The sequence below is a fragment of the Gossypium raimondii genome, chromosome 8, assembly GCF_025698545.1.
Source record: "Gossypium raimondii isolate GPD5lz chromosome 8, ASM2569854v1, whole genome shotgun sequence".
Classification (NCBI taxonomy): Eukaryota; Viridiplantae; Streptophyta; class Magnoliopsida; order Malvales; family Malvaceae; genus Gossypium; species Gossypium raimondii.
In genome coordinates, this window is record NC_068572.1 from 13,943,265 (window position 1) to 13,967,980 (window position 24,716).

At 32.4% G+C, this 24,716-nt stretch overlaps 1 protein-coding gene across 1 annotated transcript; it reads left to right on the top strand.

The window, feature by feature from the left end:
- The first annotated feature begins 852 nt into the window (after positions 1 to 852).
- Positions 853 to 23,896, top strand: LOC105790870 (uncharacterized). The gene is made up of 12 exons (XM_052634790.1): positions 853 to 1,691; positions 1,780 to 1,835; positions 1,926 to 1,968; positions 2,054 to 2,115; positions 2,580 to 2,708; positions 3,567 to 3,670; positions 3,943 to 3,966; positions 4,332 to 4,358; positions 4,480 to 4,568; positions 4,719 to 4,781; positions 11,702 to 11,753; positions 23,656 to 23,896. Exons 2-12 carry the CDS (start codon positions 1,809 to 1,811, stop codon positions 23,894 to 23,896), a joined length of 861 nt encoding a protein of 286 aa, XP_052490750.1. The 5' UTR covers positions 853 to 1,691; positions 1,780 to 1,808.
- The last annotated feature ends 820 nt before the right edge of the window (positions 23,897 to 24,716 follow it).

The window sequence follows — 24,716 nt, forward strand, 5'->3', positions numbered from 1 at the left end:
ATGTGTTTAGGGATTATGGATTATGGTTTATGGTTTAAAGGTTGGGGTTTAAGGTTTAAGGGTTATAAAGGGTTAGAGGTTATGGGGTTTAAGGTTTGTAAAGCTAGAAAGGTATTATATGGAGTTCAATAATCGCGCTCGGTGTTGAATTGGCTGTTGAAATGTTAATACTATAAGTTGAACGCTTTAAAGTCACATTATGTGTGTGTGCCTTTGTATATCATGATCTATATCTGACAGATTGGGAAGTGAAGGTAAGTGAGTCAAATTTAAATATTAGATTTAAAAATTGATAAATAAATAAATTAATGTATCAAATTGATATGGATAGGAATTGAATAATATAAAATCATGATTAACGTCTCAATCTTTAATAGAAATTTGATATGTGAGAGATTAATTGCTTACATTAGATAATTCTAACTTAATAATTAATTACTGACCATTTAATCATTTTTCTTATTAAAATATACGATATTTATTTTGAGAGTACTTGAATTTTTTTAAAAATTCAATTTATAAAAAATAATAAATGTTTTATAAAATCACTTAACTAATAATTTTAATAGATTTAAAATGAAATTATTTTTGTATGTTTTATGAAAAACGCATAAAAGGTAACAATAACGGCATTTTATAAAAAGCATACAAAAAATAATTTACTTTAAAATAATTTTTAGCAGACAAAATAAAAAAATTTTAGCATAACAAAACGGTGTCGTTTTGTACAAAATGAAATGATTTTTTACTACATTTTTATTAAAAACACCGCTATTACTTATCTTTTTTGGCGTTTTTCATAAAACCGCCACAAAAGATATTCAAATTCCCTCTCACCCCCCAAAAAAAGAGTTTTGGTTACCTGCTCCTTACTCCCACTTCTTCTCTCCATGAATTTATATATATACACATATATGCATATAACAAATGATTCATTGATTTAGAGTTTTGTTTCTCTCTGAATCAGGACAAAAGGGTTTTCCGATCTATACCAAAAGACCACAAGGATTGATCCATGGAATTCTTTTTTCGGCAGTGTATTTTCTTTTTCCTTTTTCAGTTTTGCTCGATTTTTTTACTTATTTTCTTTCTCTCTCCACTGTTTCAAAGCCAGCTTCTCTTTTGTCGGAGCCATCAGAGCTCAGTAATTGTTCTCAGCTTCAAGTGATTCAGCTTCGTTCGAATCGATTGATCGGCAATGTAACGGCGGATTTCTTTCGGTTGTCTCGTTTAAAAGAGCTTGGTTTGGGTTCTAACAAGTTAAATGGTGAAATCCCAGAAGAAATCACCTTTTAGATGGAAATCGCCTTACAGGTAACATACCAGATTCATTTTCAAACATGTCTATTTGAAGTACTTGAATTTTTCTAGAAATAATCTTGAAGGTGAGATTCCAAGTGGATTAGGTTCTTTATTCAATGATAATTCTGTATTTTCAATGACTGAAAATTTATGTGGTAAGCCATTGAATAATGACTGTAAAAATGTGAGAAAAAAGAAACAGAGGAAGCTGATTTTGTTGATTGCCATGGTCGTTGGTGGTATTGGGCTATTTGTCTTGTTTTGTTGCGGTTACATTTATAGTCTTCTATAGTGGGAAGAGGTGAATGACCGGAGAGAAGAAGCGGAGTACGAGTAGTGCTAGTTTGGGAGCAGATCAAAGTCGTGGAAGTTCAACTTCGCTAATTCAGGTACAATTTTAGCTTTACTTTTTGTTCAAATTTTCGTTTTACAATTTTTTAATATTTTCTAATGTTAAGGTATGCTGATATATTGCAGTAAACTTTAAGAATATTAGACCTCCTGTAATGGAAGGCTTAGATACATTAATCATGGTATGTGGCTTCTTACTTTTACCTTTTTAAACTCTATGTTCCATATGCTTAGCGTCTGGAATTTCTTATCATTTTGCTTGATTTATTCAGAGAAAGAAACAATCTTCAAAGTCAAGTAGCCTTGAAAGCAATGGTATGACTTTCTTGTTGTAACCTTTGATGATTAGTTTACTCCGATTTCACTATCATATGTTATTTTTACAAGTTGGGGCTTGCAGGTAGTTCTTCAAATCAAACATCACCTGCATCTCAATGGTTTTACTCAAAATCATCAAAGAAGGTTTGTTTTGTCATTTTATAGTTGATCTTCCTTTGCTACTGATGCTCTTGTTACTACCATTTTAATCAAACAACCTTCATTAAGCATTTGCTTAAGACTAGTTATCTAGGCAAGTGATCCTCTCTCTCTCACTCTCACTTTCACTCAGACAAAGCACTAATTTAGAAGCCCCCCTCCTTTTTCATTCATATATTTTTTTTATCATTTTCAAGAGCTCACATTGGACCTGAACCAACGACCAATAGATTTGTTGTTGTTATGGTAATTCAGAATTGCTGTTCTGTAGATCTAGCTTGGAGAGTTTCCATTACTTGGTGGTTTTAAAATCAATTATCGAAATTGAATCTTAATTTTCTGTATACTGTCTATACTGCTTTGTTTGTTATCATTTGATGTTTGTTGTAATTGTGGAATTTTGTTTTGATCTCGTGTGTTATGCACATACTCTCTTTCCCTTTATGCAGTCGGGAACTGATGAAAAAAGTGTTGCAGGGAACACTATGGCTGTCCAGGCAGACATGCCATTCAGTGGCCTCACTACTTTTGGAATTGCATTTTTGTCGAAGTTTGAGTGTTCTCAAATGCCACATCCAGTTAGTTAATTGTTCAATTCTAGTTTGCTGCGATAGTTAATTTTTCTGCTTATATAGAATTTAATACCTTCTTTTCCTTTGAATTTCTGATCCCTTTAGAGTTCTGAAAAATATTCAGGTACTTCGGTATTTTTCAATTTCGCATTTTATTTCCTCCAATCTTTGAATTTAGTTCCAATTTATCGTCATTTATTTGCTGAATTAACTTGTAAAATAATTGTTAGTACCTAGGGTTTTTTAATGTAGGGTTGTTTTTAATTTTAGTTGGAGAATATATTGTGGTTTGATTGTTTGTTAGGTTTTGATAGTCATAGGGTTTTTAATTCAATTTCTAGCTTAAGTAAGGACCTCATTTCTTCTGCCTCAATTTAATTAAATTTAATGGTTAGTATTTGTAAAATTTAATGTAATGTAAAATTTTGGCATGTTATTAATTGTAAAATATTTGGTATTCGGGGTTTTTCATTGTTACTGCAATTATATAATTGGTTTTGATGCAGAATAGATACGTTTCAGCAAGTAAATATTTAGGGATGGGATACTTGTATTTTAAGCCTGAAAAGTCATTAATAGGTTGAATAAATACTGCTTATATTTTTGTTCAATTTTTTCTTGAATTTTGGTGAACTCCTTTAGTAATTATTTGGGGCTTGTTATGTTACGAACTGGTATTGAGTAGATATGGATATTCTCTGAGAATTTTTTTTACTTGCATCATAGCCTTTTTTATGATGTTTGCCTTGTGTTTACAAAGATTTTGTATTTTGTTTTCTACCTAGTTTTTTTTCGTGCTGCCTAATTTGTCGAACTTCTAGCATTAGTGAAGTTTTTATTCAAATTACTTGTGTGCTATCATAGGTGCTATTTGCTGGGGTTTACAAGGAGCTACGTCAGGCATGGAGGATGCCAAAGAGCAAATTGTACAGGAGTCCAAAAATTCCACGCTACCATCTCAAGATGAGGTTGTGTTCTTATCTTGGTTCATTGTGGAATATTTGATTGGTTAAAGATCTTAACTACGTACAGGATTAAAATTTTATTCTCTGGAGTTCTATAGTTGCTTTTGATTGATTGGACTGATTGGAATTTTAGGTGTTCATTTGTAAAATTTTCATAACTTGTTTGTTCTGTTGTTTCAGAAACTAAATATTACCCATGGTTTTGCTTGGCACTTTTACATTTTAAATTATCTTAACACCTTACAGTTTTCTTCTTCCTATGGATACCATTACAGCTTGCCGTTGAATGTTTCTTTTAGGTAAATCTTGTGACACCTTTTCTTTCTTTGTTCACCTCACTTTATAGCCTATTTTTTCCCTCCTGCATTGGATCTTTTTTTTTTTAAATCACATGATCTCAAATTTCAATTTCTTTTAACATTTATTGGAAGAATAATGTGGTCTCATTTGATTGTTTCTCCTACCTGGTTCTTGCTTCTACTCGTATTTCTTTTTGGATGAATAAATTTATTTGTTTAATCCTCATCATCTTGTACAATATCATGCTTGCAAGTTTCTGCTTTCCTCCTTATTGCAGATTTACTATCCTGTTATCCCTCTGTTCTTGATGTGGATATTTCTTGTGAAGAAGTACTTACATTTTCCTGTTTATTCATGCGTACAGGATAGGAGCAAATGGTTTGGAGAACTCGTAAGCACTCCTCTGTCACTCCTAAACCAGTTGTTTAAATTATTTTCATAGCCTACTTTGATTTTTGTTATTTGTGGGAAAATTGGTCTACATTCTTAAACTGCTTCCTACATTGTTTCAGCCTTGGGAAGAAAGTTTGCGGGATGCACACGAGTTTGGAAAACTTGTTCTGTTTTAGAACTTGGATCCACTTACTCTTGAGAAGTGGAGGTAATATTTATTATGAATCACAATTAGGTTGTGTTTGAAGCATTTTGTATTTACACGCATAAATTTCTGTTTTCTTTCACTTTTCCTCTCCCTACATGTGTGGTTTGTACCTTTTATCTTTCTTATGAATAATGCATGTTTATATTGCAGATATAGTTTGGAATGCCTTCAATGAAACTTGCAGAGCAAAGATGGTGCAAAAGAAAGCGCATTGTATTTTTATTACCTTGCAATGTGTATAGTCATAGGCAAGTTCAACTAGTCGATGTGTTTCTCATATGTATTATTTATTTTAGTTTTGATTCTAAATTTTATTTTTATTTTAATATCTACGACAACTTCAGTTCTAACTTTTGGATTTTAATTGTGTTATTAATTTATTATTTTAAATTCTAAAACTAAATTCATTAATTTTTATATTTAGTTTTAAAGTTAAAATTTTCATAGAAAATTTAATTTAAAAAATATTTTTTGTTTATCCTTAAAAAGTATATTTAAAGTTCAAATTTAAAAAACAAAACGTAATATAATATTTACCATAAAAATAAATATTATTTGATTAAAATAATTTTTTTTAAAGATTATGTTTTTAGCGGCGTTTTTGCTAGAAGCGCCGCTAAAGGTTTGTTCTTTAGTGGCATTGTGATAAAAGCGCCGCTAAAGGTCATGGTTTATAGCGGCGTTTGTGATAAAAGAGTCGCTAAAGGTCTTGCTCTTTAGCGGCGTTTGTGGGAAAAGCGCCGCTAAAGGTCTTAGTCTTTAGCGCCGTTTGTAGGGAAAGCGCCGCTAAAGGTCTTGGTCTTTAGCGGCGTTTGTAGAAGAAGCGCCGCTAAAGTTAGCGACACGTTCTTTAGCGGCATTTTTTCCGACGCTTTGCAAATACTTTTAGCGGCGCTAGAAAGCGCCGCTAAAGGCCTAAAAAAGCGCCGCTAAAAGCCTATTTTGGTGTAGTGAATCATACTTTTAACCACATAAGTAAGTTCATCAATCTTATTTACTATGGAAGGAGTACTTACCTCATGAACCCTTCTCGTAGGTTCCATAGGTGGTTAATACTGTCGAGAATTTGCAGCCATAGTCGAAATTAATTCCCTAGCTTTTTGGGGAGTCATGTTCACAAGAGTCCCTCCACTAGCAGCATCAATCATCTTCATTTTTATTGTGAGTAACCCCTCATAGAAATACTATAAGAGCGACTGTTCAGATAAGTCATGTTGTGGGCAACTTACACACAACTTCTTGTATCGTTCCCAATATCCATAGAGTGATTCTACTTCTTTTTGTTGTATTCTGACTATACTCCTCCTCAATTCGGCTACTTGAACTGCTGGGAAAAACCTATCAAGAAACAATTAAGACATATCAGTCCAAGTATGAACAAATTCTGGAGGTAAATAAAACAGTCATTCTCTCGTAGAGTTGACTAATGAAAAAGGAAAAGCTCGTAGTTTTACTTGATCCTCAATTACTCTTTCTGGATTCATGCTTAAACAAACCATGTGGAACTCTTTTAGATAAATATGGGGGTTCTCATTTTTCAAACTATGGAAAGTAGCAATAAATGTATTAATCCCAACTTTAACTTGAACGGTGTTTCACTCACCGGGTAAGTTATGCATAGTGGTTGTTGTTCATTTGGTGCAGCTACAAGTTGGTGTATAGTTTGATCTGCCATTTTGTCTAAATCTTCAGATGAGTAAATATCTTCAGTGTAAGATCCTTCTTCAAAGTTGGGTTATGATTATTTATCGTGCCAAATAGCTTCTCTTCAAAGTGTTCAAGCCAACTTTTCTATTTTCGGTTCAAATGCTAGAGTCCCCGATTCTGACCTAGTCATAAAGAAAACAAACAAAAATTAGAAATTTTCACCAATCCCTGACAACGGCGCCAAAATTTGATGGGCGTCAAAATCACCAAATATAAATTCCTATGACAAAAATAACGGTAAATTGAAATATAAAGTAGTAGGGTCAAATCCACAGGGACCAGTTATCTAATTTCGCCTTTTTTCGTGACCAGAACCGCTATTGCGATCACAGTCGGGCCCACGACCTATGCGTAGCAATGCTAAAAAATAAAAAAAAGGTTTAAATTGATAAAGATAATAAAATAAGGAAATACATAGTGTAATAAAATAAAAATAAAAACAGATTCAAAAATGCAAAAATAAATTTAAGGAAATAAAGTAAATTGGTAAATAAAATATTTTTTAAGCTTAGCCTTAGCCTCGGTGTACTCCAATCTTGAATCGATGCTTGAAATATATTTTCCCTTCCAAGTGATAAGCTAGTTATAGCGACCAAAAACGTCCCGACTACCAACTTTTCCTTATGTAGTCGATCACAGTACGACCTACAAATCGACTCTTGCTAAATTTCTAACTATGATACACAAGTTCGCAATTTAAGATTTCGAGAGCCTTGCAATCTGAAAAGCACAACTCGAATCAATGGCCTCAACCGCGTGGGTCGTTTAAATCCAATCTCTATATCCCTTGATGGAATCCAACTGGCTTTTTCCACCTAGATACGTCAATTTGTACACGGGAATTCGAACACTGCACCGCCTATTCAACTTCCCAACTATATCCCAAACAACTCCAACCCAACGTGCACTTTGAATCAAAGCTGAATCAACTTTAAGGGATGAATTTGTACTATCCCATATACTAGATAGATATAAAATACTGCGTTGAGAGGTTTTTTTGAATGGGTTCGTATCTCACGATTGTTTTGTTGGAGCAATTTCTGGGCTAAAGCTTAATAGGGGTTTAATTAATCATGGAAAGAATCATGCTTGAAAATAAATGGTTTAAATGGAATTGTGGAAGGTGGAAATGGAAAGGGGCTTAGAAGGTAATTAAACCAATAAAGGTTTTAAATAAAAGAAAAAAAATTAAACAGCAGAATGGAGAACGCAAAGATGCAGGAAGGAAAAAAAATAAAGAATTTATTAAATGCCAAGGTCAAATTGTATGTCTCATTGGTTGTAGCCACTAGGTATTTATACACACTTTTAGTGCTGAAATTTAGCTAGATTTTCATAAATATTATCACTGAATAAATTAAAATTTTAAAATTCAAATTTAAATTATAGATTAAATTCAAACTAGTTACAGAATTTGAACAATATAAAAAATCCTTTAATCTTTATCTGGTCACTTTTTTTAAATCTTCAACCTTTCAATCTTTATCCAGCCATATTTAAATCTTCAATCTTTCAATCAAGCCCTCCTCTTTTCTTTTTGTTCCAATTTAGCCCATTTTTGTAAGACTTTGAATTCAGTACACCAACTTCATTCCTGATAAGAAATCCTAAATTTAATAGCATTTTATCCGATAATTAGCCAAAAATAAATATCTTAAAAATACGAATTTATCTTGCTATCAAAGTCAGAATTCACATTTACTAGACTTTGCATACAATTGTTTCTCTCACAAAATTTGCAACACTGTTTTCAAATACTAATTATGTTTGGTTCATTAATTCCATAAAAGCGGCTGTGTGTTTGTTTATCCAAACAGTATTACCAAAAACTCACATTGTTCATATCAAGTCTAAAAAGCAGTCTTCAATACTTATGAGTCATAATTTGAAGCTGATAACATTCTGGTCGAAAGCCAATCTTTTTTAAAATACGGTAGCTCCCTTTTACTAATCAAACACATCGGCTATACGATGTAACATATATTTTTTTTCTTTATGGTGACTCTATTCAACCATCTGTAATCAATATACAACCGCATAATCTCAGCTTTCTTTTCCACAAATAACATTGGCACACTTCAAAATGGCATGCTCGGTTGAATAAATCCTTTGTCTAATCATTATTACAACCATGCTTTCAATTCTTTCCATTCTGTATGATGCAATCAAGATTGGAGCAGTTCTGGGTGTCACTTCAATAATAATTTCAAGTTTTCTCACTCTAGCAGTAAACCTAGCAATAGGAAATACATCAGTGCATTCGTTAATTGTTAAAGCTTTTTCCATCTTTGTTTTTGATATTCTAGCATCTAAAATGTAGTTAAATAAACTTTACAATCTTTTTTTGATCAATACTCAGGCTAATATTGTTAATATGATATTAAGAAAAAAACCAAGTCTGCCTATCTCAACATTAACCAATTCACCATTCAGATATCTAAACACAATTTGTTTCTGTCAGCTATAATGTCAAGGGTTGTAGCCTCTTCTCTAGCTCAAATAACTTAAACTCCAACTAGTGCACGAACTTCAAATCTCAACGTCATATCCCTAGTCCAACCTTGATTGGTTCCAAATTTATTACTAATTCTTGATTTCCTATCTTCTTGCGAAGTTGGCATCAGTTTAACAATTCAATCACTAATGACATTTGATTTCTCAAGTAATCCTTCAACAAGTCTTAATAGAGTCGTATTTTCCCTGAAACAAGCTCCCATTCTCATTCTATATTTTCCCTGAAATGATTTTTGTCGGAATGTTCAAAAACCAGTTTACTCTGTTTTGGACACTACCTGTATTAGCCACCGACATAGACTAAGGCCTCGAATAACTCTGTTTAGACATATCTTTTCTTTGGATTTCCTGTAGGGCAAAGGATTGACTCCTAAAATTTCTCGTCTGCTTAAATGAGAAGTCGAGAAAGATCTGGTCACATTGTGTTTTCTGGGTCTCGGCTTTTTAAGTTAGCTTAATCTTTTTCATTTCATATCTTACCATCTCTAAGCTCACTCATACAGTACAATACATTCTTTCAATGTTATTAATGTTAGAGTTACCCACATTTGATACACTTCTTCTGTCCCTTATTTACAATCTTTCTTACCTTGAAACTCTTCTGTCCCTTATTTACAATTTTTTTCAATTGAGATCAGTTAATATTTACCGTATTTAGGTTTTAAGGACAATGGGGTGCCATAGAAGGCACAATCGAGGGTGAAGGTTGCATTTGAGGTTACTGAGCTAAAAGGATAGCTCCCAAATGTTGGGTGAACCACTGGTTTAACAATTGGAAAAAGGCATCTCTTGTAATATTCCCAAGCCCTTGTACAATGAGTACACTAAAAATAGCTCCCTAATTAGATGCAGAAACATTACTATTAACTTTAATCAATACGACACAATTTAATTGACCAACAATAGTTATCTAAATGAAAAACAAAATCAATCCATACCAAAAGGCATCACACTATCACAAGTTATTATGGCATGTAATTCTAGACTCAACACGTGTTACATTTAGACCTAAAATCAGCTAAACTTGTAGCTCTGATACCACTAAATGTAACACCCCTTACCCGACCCGATCATCGGCTCTGGTCAATAGAGTACCACATTCGTTGTCGGAGCAACTACAGATAAATTCACCGTAAAAACATCATTTCACTTCATCAATCATGCAATCTATCAATAATACAACATTGAATAACATGAACATTCTTTCTCGGGTCTTATACGAGCATACAAATGCTTTAGGGTTAGCCTGAGATCAAATAGGGACCTTTTTGTGACATTTTAAAAAAAATTATGATTAAGGATACCATAAACAAAACATTCAAATATTAAATCATATCATAATAGCTAGATATTAAGATACACAATTAATTTGAGTCTTAATTGAGCTTACGAAAGCTCGTTTGTATACTCAAGCATGAACATGGACTAAATTGTAACATTTTAAAAAGTTAAAGATAATCATGTAAAATAGGGGTCACACAGCTGTGTGTCCAGGCCATGTAAGTTTTTGAAGTTGTGTGGACCAAAATGTAATATTTCATCAAAAGTCACACGGCCATGTAGATGGGTTGTGTAACAAACTAAGACCATGTGATATAAATACTTCCTAACTACCAGCAAGCACACAACCATGTCAACTATTTATGTGTTACACACAGTCGTGTGTCAGTGTAACGCTTGGGTTTGTGCAAGTGTACACAGTCGTTATCAAGTAATAAGTAAGTATCGACTTATCGTCTCCACAGGGATTGTGCTTGTGCTAAGCCACTTAACTTGTAAAATTATATTAACAATTTGTAAAAAAAATAAAAACACAATATAGTTGAGAAGTGGTGTCTAAATTAAATTAAATGCAATGATCCCTAATGCAAGTTTTCCTAAGTATGCAGACTATATGAATGAAGTAGATTTTAGTAAAATTAAACACAATTTGCAACAATTATAACATAAATAAACTAGGACAATTACTTTAATTAAACTTAATTTATTATCATCATACTTAATAATATTCGGAAAAACATTCCATGGCAACTCGATCTTTCATGAATTTGGAAACCAAATTAGGTCCTTTCGGAATCCTTTACTTAGTAAATTCGCATTTTGTTGATCCTTATTTACTAAGGGTTTCTTAGCATTCGTGTGAGGTAACAGGGACGTGTTAGGTTTGAAGCAATTTAATCACACAAATCTAAAAACTATGCAGATAACAGAGCCTGGTTAGGGTTGTTATGCAACCTACAATTTAATCGGGTTAGGATCTAAATTGAGCATGCACATTTCAATTATGCGTCCATTAGCCATCATCTGGTTAGGATTTCTCAGCTAATTCAGGTACATTTCAATCACGTATGAATGAAATACAGACTTGATTTTAATTGAAAACATGTTCGATTGAGGCACAAACATTATAAGCATGAATCAAATAAATATTATTTAATTAAAATAATCATCCTAGCTTAAATAAAATTTAGCTATCATTGTTGTAAACAAGAACAAAGAACTCATAGCAAACATCTTTAAATTAAATTAAAGAAGAGAAAGATTAAACCCAATTCAGAGTGGCTGTCACCCAAGACTCTGACTGACGAGGCTCCTTCGCTCCTTTACTTTGCTCCTTTGCTGATGGCTCTCCAAGGTGGCCGACCAAGGGCTCTTTAAGAGGCTAATTTGCTGAAATCCTTATGCAATGATGATGATAGGTGTGAGAGCGAAGAGAGTTGAGAGAATTGAGAGAGGAGAGAATGATGAGAAGTGAGGGATGATGGATGAATGAATGAGAGGGTCTTATTTATAGGTGAGGAGAGGGGGATAGTTTACTAAAAATAGGGGTGTTCATCCTTTGAAAAATCTCTCATGGTTGGCCGGCCATAAATCAAGCAAATCAAGCTGATTTTTCCTTGATTTTTTGTCAGTTTGGATGCCACAACAATTCAGGACTGAGACTCGGTCAAGTGAAATATTCAGGTAAATCTCTAATTTCTTCAACTCTTCAAAGACCTTGTATAATTAAACCAAAAGCTGGTTTATAATCAGCCATGTGCAGCCAAAAATTGGGTTGACTTGGTCCCCACTTGGACGGTTTTGCAATTAGAAGAAAATCCTTAGACTGTCAAAGATAGCAAATAGTTTAGAGGACCAATAAATTAATTTAACAACTTTAATTAATCAATTTACTTAATTAATTAAACCCAATTTTTATTAATGAAATATTTAAAATGAATTATTAAAATATAACATTATATTTTATTATTTAATTTAATCATGCATGGCCCACTTCATAGCTTAAAAATATAATATGCTTAAATTAATATAAAATAGCCATTTTATGCATGAAAACTATATAATAAAACATAAAATCACATTTTAATAATTTCTATGTCCTAATTTCATATTTTCACATATTTCATTAATTTATTAAATAATTACTTGGTTTTAACAACAATTTTAAGTAAAAAGGTGATGAATTATATAGGAAAAATCCTATATATTTTTCTGTTTATAGTCAGCCTATATGGTGCAAAAATGTGTTTTTTGGTGCAAGTTACCAAAACCAATCTTCCAAATAAGCCAAACATATACATCTATCAACTTTTAGACTTGTCCAAAAGATATCATATAGCAATCCCTAATCAACTAACCAATATGCCTCAGTGGTACCATTTCACAACAAGGTTATATCAGCATTGTCAATCATTCAAATCAATTGATACAATTGTATACCATTTATATCACATTAATCCAACCTTTTTACAATTAAATATGACCATTTGGAAGCTTCAACCATTTGTGAACCATAATACCATTTTTCACATTTTGAGCTTTTTAATAAGGCATTTAAAAAAAATACATTTATAGTTCAAACACATGAGAACTCTTAATTAAACACATATACACTTCAAGTCTTACATACATATTATATACACATTCAAAACAAGCATATTATATATGGACCATTTCATCAACTTACAAAATCAATACTTAACCATATTGAAACCTCTTTACATGCCACAAAACTGAGATTCAAATGATAGAAAGACTACCAAATCAATAATAGGATCGTGTGAGCTCCTCAAAAATCCACTAGACATGTTTTGTAAGTTAGCCATTTATAGAGAAAGGGAAACAACAGGATAAACATTACAAATGCTTAGTAAGTTCACAGGTATTAAACCAAGTAACTTAGTTCAAGTTATAATTAAACATTACATGTTACTTAGCTTGGTAAAGTTTGTCTATCATGGCAAATCAAATATAAAAAAGGTGAGTTAACATTTAACCTCATCATATAAAATTTCAATATGAAATAAACCAAATCAACTAGAATCACATTTCAATACCATTCTCAAAACCAATTCAACATTTAACCATATGAACATCATTCTCATAATATCATATCATTCCATCTATTTATCAATTATACATCCATTTTCAATTTAATGTCAATTACTATTTCATTTACTTATTCAAATTCCAAATCAAATTAATTGATTCATCACATTTCTATATCGACTTTCCGGGCTCGTATAACCTGCTTGCATGATTTTTCACATGTCATTGATATCCGTTAATCACAATATGTATACAAATCATCAAATCATAATATCAACCCAATTCAAATATAATTTATCAAATTTTCATTTTATACCCCTTTAATCTGACTCAGATTAGAACGGATACACAGATCCAATCAATCACACCAGTTTGGCACTCAGTGCCTCATCGGATAATGCCAAAGTAAATAGATTGCACCCAACGCTCATCAATATGTTTGGCACCCGGTGCCTCATCGATATAATTGAAGTAAAAATTGTGTCCAGCACTCATCAACACGTAGTCGAAGTAACTTGTACTCTATCTATTCTATGGCATGCCAACTATATCCGACTCTACCCGAACAATTAATAGGGTAACTAGTAATTAATTTCTTTATATTTTGATCCTTGTTTAATCAATCTCAATATCATCAATTCATTAATCAAGATATCATTTCATACATAGCATAACACAATTCATTTCAATACCAAGCCGATTTTACAACTTCACGAATTTATACTATTTTTAATTCTATTCAATTTAGTCCTTTGTCTCGATAATCAACATAATCATATTAATTTGATTCAATTAAACTAATCAATCTCAGATTGCAATTCATTATATTCAATTTATCAATCAATTTGTCATCTATTTATGATTTAATCCATATCTCACCTTTTTATACAAAATCGTAAACAATCCAAATTTCAAATAAACATATTTACAATTGTAATTTTAAATACATAAAATTTAACACAAAATACTGTATGAGCTTACCGGTCAAAACAAAGAAACAATTAACTCTCTAAGGACTAATCAAAGAATTTGCCTTTTCCTCAATTAATTCTAATTTGGTCCCATTCTAATCTATACAATCATTCAATTCAATTTATCAATTTCAACCTCTTATTTCATCCAATTATAAAAATTTATTAGCTTAATTTTATTATCAATATTCCCTAAAGTTTTACATTTTACTCAATTTAGTCCCTAACATTGAAATAGCTATATCTTTCAAATATAAGCTTCATTTTTCAATCCGTTTTCAATTTCGTCCTTGAACATCCCTCTAATTTCAATAATTATAGAAAACTCATGTCAATTTTGAAGTATTTTCATTTTAGTCCCTAAAATAAAAACTAACAAATTTTACTTTACAAATTAGTCCTATTACACTTCTAATCTTCAAATCCTACCATTAAACATAAAGAATCTCAAAACCATCAATGGCAACATTTTATAACTTTAACAATTTTTAAAATGGAGGTACAGTTTAGGTAAATCATGTTATAATGATCTCAAAAACATAAATTCATAAAAAAAGGGGTTTAGAAAATCATACCATGCAAAGTTGAATACTTGGAGCTTCAAAAATGGTGTTTTTGGCTCCTTAGCTTATGTTTTTTGATGGAAGAACATGATTAAAATGATAATGGCTTTTCTTTCCTTTCATTTTCTTTATTCTTATTTTATGTTATAATATTAAAGTTTTATAATATTTTTAAGCCATACTACACCTAAATGTCCACCACTATTTAAAAAGTGGTTAATTGCCACTTTGATCCTCAAACATTTATTAATTAAGCATTTTAACTAATAAAATCAATATCGATTAACTTTTACGATTTCTATGATTTAGTCTTTGTACTTAATTAACCATCAATTCAATAAAAAATTCAGACCAAAATTCAATTCACCTATATAAAAACTTTGTAAATATTTAATGAAAATATTTAAGCCATACGGAAACAAGGTCCTGATACCTCATTTTCCCAAAACCACTAACTTTAGGATCGAACCACTTGTACTTTAACTATTTGTCCATTTAGAAAATTTATTAAATAAAAATCCATTATAGCACTATAATAAACTCATCAAAGAATTTTCATTTCTTTTGCTTCATTGGCTAGGAACTAGGATCTAGTCTAAAAAAGTGTTTAATAATATATAGCTAAATTCTCGGCATGTCTATTGTCGTCCAAGCGAAAACATCCCGACATACTATCAATAGGTACTTCATATTTTCCTTCCCTTTAGGGGAAAGGATCGAGGTGATTTCGGTAACTTTTTCAAGTTCCTCTTGCTACAAATGGATGGGATATAATGTTTCTGATGGTTGTGCTTTGGGGAGTTGGGTTTCAAGTTTGGCTTCGAGACTTTCCAGATTAATCCCCATTTTCCCGATTATATTGACTATTGCAAAATGATGGGAGTGTGATGTGCAATAAATCAAAGGGGAAGTAAAGAGTCTTAGTTCTTTCTAGTGATCTGCAATAAGACAATATGACATTTTTAGGCTGCCTTTTGATCAGCTTTCATATACCCTTCACCTCTAAAAGTAGAAAACTTCGTTGTCATGCAAATGGTGGCAACTACTATCTTTGTCATCCTCATGATTGGCTTCTAGAAAATGGCATTGTAGGCCACCAGGTGGTCAATCACCAGAAAATCTACCATTTCTATGATTGCTTGCTTACCACATCTCAAGATTACTGGAAGGATAACGGATCCTTTAATTGTAATAGGTTGGTTCACGAAGCCATAAACTGAGCTTGCGGGCTAGAGCTGCATATTCTTGATTCCTGTCTAGTAGAAAGCTTTAGCCATTAGTATATCTACTAAACTACTCATATTGACTAGAATCCTCTTAACTAGGAAAGAAGAGATATTAGTTGAAGCCACTAGAGGGTCCTATCCTTCTACATCTATGACATCTTTTTCATCTTGCTATAAGAATCAAAGGTTTCATGGGGAAGGCTTGAGTTCTTTTACCATGGTTGAAACTGATAAAACACTTCTCATGTAAGCCTTTCATTTTGAGTTCGATGCGACCCATTCCACATACTTCCCTCCTACTAGAACATCAATGATTTCTCTCACTAGTTTCTTTCCTCTGTCGTCATGTTGTGGACCTAATAAACCTATTTCCCTGTCTTGAGCCTTGTTTGATTGATAATGCCCTAAGCCAAAATTTGCTTAAGGTGCCCCTTCCAGATCGTATTTTCCAAAGCTTTCTTTAAATGTACACACTAATGAGTACGGTGTCCTCAAGCATTGTGGTATTTAGGGGTGAGTATTCCATTGAGTCGAGTCAAATCGAGTCAAAAAATTTTGAGTTAGTCAAGTTGATGAATCATATTTTAGCAACTGAACTCAATTTAAATTTTTTTCGATTCAAATCGAATCGAATCGAATCAAATCACATCGAATCGAATGAAAAAATTTTGAGTTAAGTCGAGTCGAGTTAATGAATCATATTATTTATACTCAATGTGGCATTTACATATACCGATTATTTAACTAGTAGACAAAGTATAAGATTATTTAACCACATAAACAATATAATTGTTTTACCTTTTAACTTAATGAGTAAATATTTATCAAAACAATGAAATTTTGCCTTTTAACTTGATAGTTTTGACTTTGAACTTTAGAAAAGGTAAACATTTATCAAAATGACGTAGTTTTGCCTTTTCTTATTTGGATTTTTGGATAACTCGAATTGTGTAATTCATATTCGAGTTAAACCAAAAAATTTACTTTTTTATTCGAGTTGATCCGAATAACTTGATTAACTTAAATAACTCGAACTATTTAATTTAAAAATTAATTTTTTTATCGAGTTTTTTGAATCGAATCAGATTTTGCTCACCCCTAATGGTATTTACAATAGTGGTTGGAGTTGTTATGATGTTGGTTGGGTGGGAGATGCAATGTCACTTCTAGAATTCCCTGGTACTCTACTTGGTTGAATATATAGGTTGCGGAATAGTTGAGTTTATGATAAGTCCTAAATTGATTGTATAGGGCTCGAGGTCACTGGTCTTCACCTCCTCTATAGTTAGGGATGGGTCCTTGGCGATCCATGGTATGGAAATTGTTCATGCGCTACTGATTTATCTGGTTTGATTGTCCATATCTACGCTCGCCTACCCATGTATTGGTTCTTGGCTGTTGATAGCCTTAAAATCTCCTAAGAGGTGATCCCCCACAAAAGGTTGGTTTGATGTGGTACTAGGATAGAGGTATCGACACAATTTCTTTACCTCATCTCTTTCCAAAAAATTATGTATCATTTCATAGAGATAGGAGAGTTTGCTCAGTGTATTCTCAATGATGATGTACATGAGATGTTGCTGGGTGGTTTCAACAATGAATGCTTGAATGGCCTATTCATCAATGCTTGAATGGCCTATTCATCTGTGACCCCTTTTGTGACCATAGTGGCAGCACTGAAACGTTGCACATAATCAACAAGGGATTTGTTTGCTCATTGGCGGATGGTCATAAGATATTGCTTATTGGTGGATGGTCATAAGATAAGTTAAAGATTGTTTGAGTGTCTTGATTTCTAGTAAACGACTTATAAATTGCTCAACCAGCTGTTTGAAAGAGTAAATGGATCCTCAGAGCAATGATAAGTATCGTTGTTGAGCTATTTGTAAGAGGGTCTTAGAGAAGGCCCTACACTTAACTCTATTAGACACTTCTAGTATATTCATCTAATTATTGTCCTAAATCAGATGATCTTTTGGATCCCCTAACCCGTTATACAAAAATTTTAAAAACTTGAAGGATGCTAAAATGTGGCTATCAAAAACCTCAGGTGCCAATGGTTTATTGGAGTATTTCTAGATAGATTCATTTTGTTTGTACCTCATTTACTTCTTGTATTAGTTCTCCTCTAAAGGCTCTGAGTTGTTTTCCTATAAACGTTATTGTTACCCTGGGAGTGTTAGGATATTGTTGTGAGGTTGGCATTATTTTTGTGAAGATCTTTCAAATTATTGTGTTATACTCTCCACGGATAGTGGACTGAGTGTTATCCTCTTGAGGAGTCGGGTTTTCTCATTCGGGAACCCTTATGTAGCTTTTAACTTATGGATAAGCATCTCGTTCTGGGCACTTCTTTACTCAAGGACACGTTGTTATTCTTGCTGCTCCTTGAAGTGATGCTTTTGCTTAGAAAATTATTCTTCTAGACGTCGTAATTTTTCTTGGGTTTCTAAGTCATAGGATTAAGGACCCGATGCTTATTGGCGAGAAACTTGATCTAGAGGGGTGAGGGTCACAGTTGGTGGAGTAAGTGTGGTTGTAAGGCAGGTTATAGCTTATTGCAGTCAGAGACTTATTTAGTTAAAAGGTCTAAGAGGGGACACACCAGGTTGTGGCTAAGGTGCTGTAGTAACTAGGGGAGTCGAGGCAGCTGTAGAAGTTATTCTTATTGGTGCAATAAGAGAGATAAGATTAGGAATCAAGGGATCCCTTAGAGCCTTCATTAATTGCTCTAAGGTGGGTAAAAGGATATTTGCATATTGTAAAGGGGTTCCTCTAGGGAAGGAAGAAAAAAAAGTAAATTGAGTAGAGTTCATGCCAATAGAAACTCCTAAATCATGTGGGATGGGTGTAAGGCCCAATTTTGGCCAGGCCCGCATAAATAAAATTAATAAATAATAGAATCCAATTAAAAGTCCATTTACATCTGACCCATTACGCTGGTCTGAATACTAAACTTAAACAAAACCCAATTAACCCAAGCCCAGACCTAAAGCCAAATCAGCCCAAATTACTAAACCCTAGCCCAATTACAATGCGGCCCAAAACAAAACTTTCAGAAACAGAAACCCTAGGGTTTCTAGCTAGCCTCAGCGCTGCAGCCAACGCGCCTCCGTACGGCCACCTCCGTCCACGCCACGCACGCCCAGCTGGCCTCCGTACACCAGTACCTGCAACAAACACAAGCAAACGACACAGCACAGAGAGATTTTTGTATTTTATTTTTATTTTTTTCTTTTTCGCAGATTCAGCTTTAAAATCAGAGGGAAAGCCTTTGTATTTTTTTTACACACACGCATATTGTATCACACACACAATATCAATAAAAAAAATCAAAAGACAAGAGAGAAGGAGTTTTTCGAAGGTGATTTCCTTCTTTAAAGTTTTCTTTTCTTTTCTTCTATCTTTCTGTTCTTGTTTCTTTTTTGTATACTTAAATATAAAGAGAAGGAGGAGACGGTTACCTTCGCAAGAGTACGCCAACGGAGCTCCGTTCACTCCGTTTGAAATCAGAGATGGATGGGATTTCAAGATTGCGACGCTAGAGAGAAAGGGGGGATTTGTACCTTGTTGTCGGCGCCGATGAAGCCCTCCCTCTGAGCAAAACAGAGTCAAACGGGCAGAGGGGAAGGTGAAGCAGTAGAAGAAGGGAAGCTGGAGGCGGTGCTCTCCCTTCTTCTGCAAATCTGAATGAAAGTCTTTAGAGTTAGGTTTTTTTAGTTTTATAATGTTTTCATAATATGGTGCCGTTGAAGGACCTGCGACCCGCACGGTGACCCGACCCGAGGGAAGGATCCGCGCACTTTGGGTCTAATGGGATATTTGCGCTACGGGTCCTTCCGCTTTGTCACCTGTTTCAATTTGGTTCTTTTGTTTTTTTTTCATTTTGGCCCAATGATTTAATTCAGATTTCACTTTAATCCGCGCTGAACGCCGCGTTTTGGGGCTCAAAAATATTACAAGATTGGTCCCTCGTTCATGGCGCGCGTTTCATTTCAGTCCCGAGCTGCTTTTCACTTTATTTGCAATTTTAAATCCCCGAATTTTATTCAGATTTTAATTTGAACCTTAACTTCTAATTCCAACCTTTTACAAATATTACTTCATCTAATTTTTTGTATTTATGATCCCCTTTTCATATTTTATTTATTTCATTTTTATTATTCATATTAAAATGTCTGATATTGGTTCCTTTAAGTTGTTTCATATATTACTTATTTAAATTGCTCTCTATGTTATTTTATTAAATGTTTTACGTGTATTATTTATTTTAGATTTTATATCATTCCCTTTAAACTGCTTTTGTGCAATGTTTTAAATTGTTTTAAATTGTTTATTACAAACTATTTTATGTTTTAGTTACGTTAAATTGTGCATTGTTAATTTTGCATATTTCGCATTATTCATTTTAAATCTTTATTATTTACTCTAATTTGTTTGTTATGCTATTTTAGTTCATTCGTTTTGATTATTAGTTAGCATTGAAGTAACGTACATAGTGCTATAATTTCTATCATGCGAGTTATGAATTGTTTACTCGTATTTTCATATTGTCGTCATTCATCAATGTACCCCTTTACTTACGCATTGTTTTAACATTGCGTCAACTTTTTACCCAAATTCATAAAAAGGGAAAAATCTTGGAATTAAATGCAATGCTCGGCATTTAGAATCTTCGAAAAGATTGAGCCCTAACATATTGGGTTCCAATTTTCCTCGTTGAATCTAAATAATCGAGGACGTGCTTTAATCGAAATAAATAAATAGCTCATTCTCGAGAATTCGATACGTGGTGTCTTAACGCATTGGAGATGACGTATTGTTTTCTTGAGACGAGGATTTTTCTAACAAATGGAAATAAAGGCAATATTCGATATTTAGGAATTTGGAGAAATCGAACCCTAACTTACTGGGTTTGATTTTCTCATTTGATCCAGATAATCGGAAATCCTTCTCAAAATGCATAGGTTTTAAAAGTCAAGAGATAAATTTAATTTTGAGGATTTAAAATGTTGCACTCTAACTTACTGAGTGTGACGATTTATTTCTTTGAAATAAGTGAATCTCATCGTCTAATTCATTTTATTCAAAATAAAAGGTTCATATTTTAAAATCTTTTCAAAATTTCGACATTAAGACATTAAACAATCGATTCGGTACCAATTTTGGGCGTTACGAGGGTGTTGACCCTTCCTCGTGCGTAACCGACTCCCGAACCTAATTTTTCTCAAAATTCGCAGACCAAAAAATCATTTTAATGGTGAACCGGTCACACCTTAATAAAAGATCGTGGCGACTCCATTTCCATTTTCAAAATCGATATCCATTTTTCAAATTTCAAGAAAACGGTTTCGACAATGGGAGTGTTGGGTGGAGCAGAGTTGATCTGGTTGGTTGGGTCATTGGTCTAGTTGGTTTGGGCAATGGGGATGCCACTTTGGGATTGCGAAGCCATGATGTCCATGTTAACTACACCAAATTTTGATACAATAATACAAAAATGAAGAGGTATGGGGGAGAGAACAGTGGTTGTTGTAAAGGTCAATTCACCCAATTAAGGCAGAAAGCTAAATGTTATAGAGAAAGAAGGTGAGAAAAGTGTTAAGGTTAAGAACTGAAGATAAGTTGAAAGAGTATAGGAATGATTTTCTTGAAGAGTCGATCCCCTCTTCATCGTCCCTGAAGGTATTTATAGGCAAGGTCTCGTTTAAGGTGGTGTTAATGTGTTAGACTTGCCATTTAGATATCATTATGGAGTGTATGGAGCGAATGTCTTCGATAGAGCTAGGATGTTTGTGATGGGAAAAATCTTGCCATTCACTTTTGAATTGATGGTACGGGGTAATTGAGCCCACGTGGTGTTTGGTGACCAACAACTTTATGTTCCCAAGGAAAGCTTGGGGATCTAGGTGACAGAAGGTTTGCACCTGTCTAGATGGTTGTCTTCAAGAAAGAGAGCTTGTGGGCGGCTTCTCAATTTTTTGTTAGATGGCTTGCTAGCTTGCCATGTGTCCTCAAACGACATATTTGTGAAATTACATAAACCTTTATAGTTAATACTCATTAGCAATCATCTTTGAAGTTTTATGTTTCAAAGCAGCAAAGATTCTCAAGACAAAATGAGTAAGCTAAATGGATCGTCTTTGCAATTTTTTTGGGGAGAAATGAGAGAAATGTTGGGGATAGGAAATGAGTGAGGTTAGTAAGATTGAGTTGATTTTTTTTTTAAGCTTTGGGTTCACTTTCACTTTTTAATTGAGTCGTATTTTATTAGTTTTGGGTTAATGGTTTGGGTTTAAGTTTATAGGGTTGCATTTAACAAGTAATATATTTATTATATATTATAAAAATAAAGATTTTTTAAATAATTAATATATAATATAAATTAATTTTTTCGGTCGATTTGGTTCCAAAATTTAAAAATTGAGAGCTAATTGACCAAGTAAAAAAATCGATGTTGAGACCAACAAGACTACCAAAATCAACTAAACTAAAACCGAAAAAGACTTAGTATGTTGGTTTTTTTTATTAAAACCAATTTCTGCTCACCGCTAGGTATAGGGACTTAATACCTCAAAATTAAAGTATAGAGACTAAATTTTAAATTTTAGAAGAGTACAAGAACCTTTAACATATTTAAACCTTCAATTACTTATAAATAAAAATGTTTTTTATTATAAAATCTTACTTTTATGAAATTGATATAAATATTTTAATCTCTATGATCTTAATACTTAACATATAACTTCAATTAATTAATTAGTAAATATTGTTTGTCTAAGTAATAAATATTAAAAACTATATTTTGTAATTTTAACTAAACATTAAAAATTTAACTAATATATATTAAAAACTACAATTGTTTTTTAGTATCCCATGTAAATTAAATTAAAACTTAACTCATACATATTAAAAACTATATTTTATAATTTTCAATAAATTAACTAAGTAGTTTTTAATGCATAATATTCAATAAAATTAATTAAATAAATAATAAATATTATTATTTTAACATTGTTGTATCAAAATTTAATATTTACATAACCTTTTAAAAATATACATTTATAATCACGAAAAATTAAATTAAGGATTTATTATAAAACATTTTATAATACATAAATGAATAGCGTTAGTATATGTTAATACTTATTTAAATATTTTACTATTCAAGTTTATTAATTTTAAATTAATATTATACTTTTATTTAATATTTTAAAGGTGAGACTATCTGCGAAGATCATCTATTATAGGAATTGGGTCAAATTAGTCTCTCTACCAATAAATGGATCAATTTAATCTCTTACTATTAAAAAGAATCAAATAAGGTCGAATTGTACTAGAGTACCATTTACTATTTAAAAACTATCATGAAAATTATTTTGTAATTTGTAATTAAATTCCAAACAAAACATTTCATTTATAGAACCATGAAAAACTTTTAAAATATAACTTTGTTAAATAGTAAATGAAAATTTTAAATGATAAATGCTAACTTTGTTAACCTTATTTAAATTTTTTCAATAGTATATGAGCTAAATTGATTCATTTAGTGGTAGATAGACTAATTTGATTTAGCCCAAATAATAGAGAGACTTCACATGTACGTTTACCTATTTTTACATACAATTATTCTAGGTAAACAATAAAAGAAATTCCACAAGCACGGCTAAGATTATAACATGTGTCCATTTATTTATTAGATTTTTAAATGTAACTCAAAAGACATTTGTCATCATCTAAACCCTATTTATGATTTTTTTTTTCTTTCCATTGGTAGGAGACCAACTATGACAAGTCATCTAGGATGGTGTTGCTCGGAGCAAGGATGGGCGAATGTGAACGTTGATGGGGTAGCCGAGGTTGGCATAGGTCAAGTGAGGGTCGGAGGGGTGGTTTGGGACTCCTATGGTAGCTGGATTATTGGTTTTAGAAGAATCATTGGTATTAGATCAGTGCTCCATTTGGAATTGTGGGCGCTGCTTGAAGGGCTGGAAGTTGTTTGGAGTAAAGGCTATTGATAGGTAATTCTCGAGAGTGATAGAGTGAAGCATTGCAGCTTATAGGAAATTGTGTAGATAAGAGACATGTTTGTTGGAAAGGATTGTATGAAATAGTGACGCCACATCATTTGTATCCCTTTTTTAATAGTTTAATGCCACATTAGCATTTCCATCTTGAAAAAAATCAAATCCAAATGAAAATCCTGAAATTCAAGATAAAATTGCTAATGTGGCATTAAACTATTGGAAATGGATAATATTCATGTTTCATACAATCTTTTTTCCATGCTTTTTTATTGGTTAGATGGATTAAGGTGTTACTATAATGGCAATGGAATGTTAAACTCGAGCAAGTGTCGAGGGAGTAACCAGGTAGCCGACTATATGATTAAGAGGCTAAAGGTTGATACGAGAGGATTAAAGATATTTGACTCACCACATTGGGCTACTAGAGCCTGCTGGGGAGTTTGATATAGAAAAAGGAGTTGTAATTCTTCGATCTAGATTGATCCTCGTTTCCATTAAAAAGTATAGTCTTTTTAAATAATAAACTTTTTTTCTTTTGAAAATTTTTAAATAATATATTTCACTTTGAATAAATTGTCACAAATATTAATTAATTCTAATTTCTTTTTAATATGGTAAAAAGTATTATTGAGTCTTTGTATTAATAGTCAGATTGTATTTTGTCTCTTTACTCAAAAATAAATAAATTAGTATCTATACATTAAATAAAAAAGCAAACTAGTCCTTTCACTTACAATTTTCATCCACCTCTATTATTAAAAACTGACATGGCTGATAGAATAATCAGACAATTACACATAGTATGTCACGT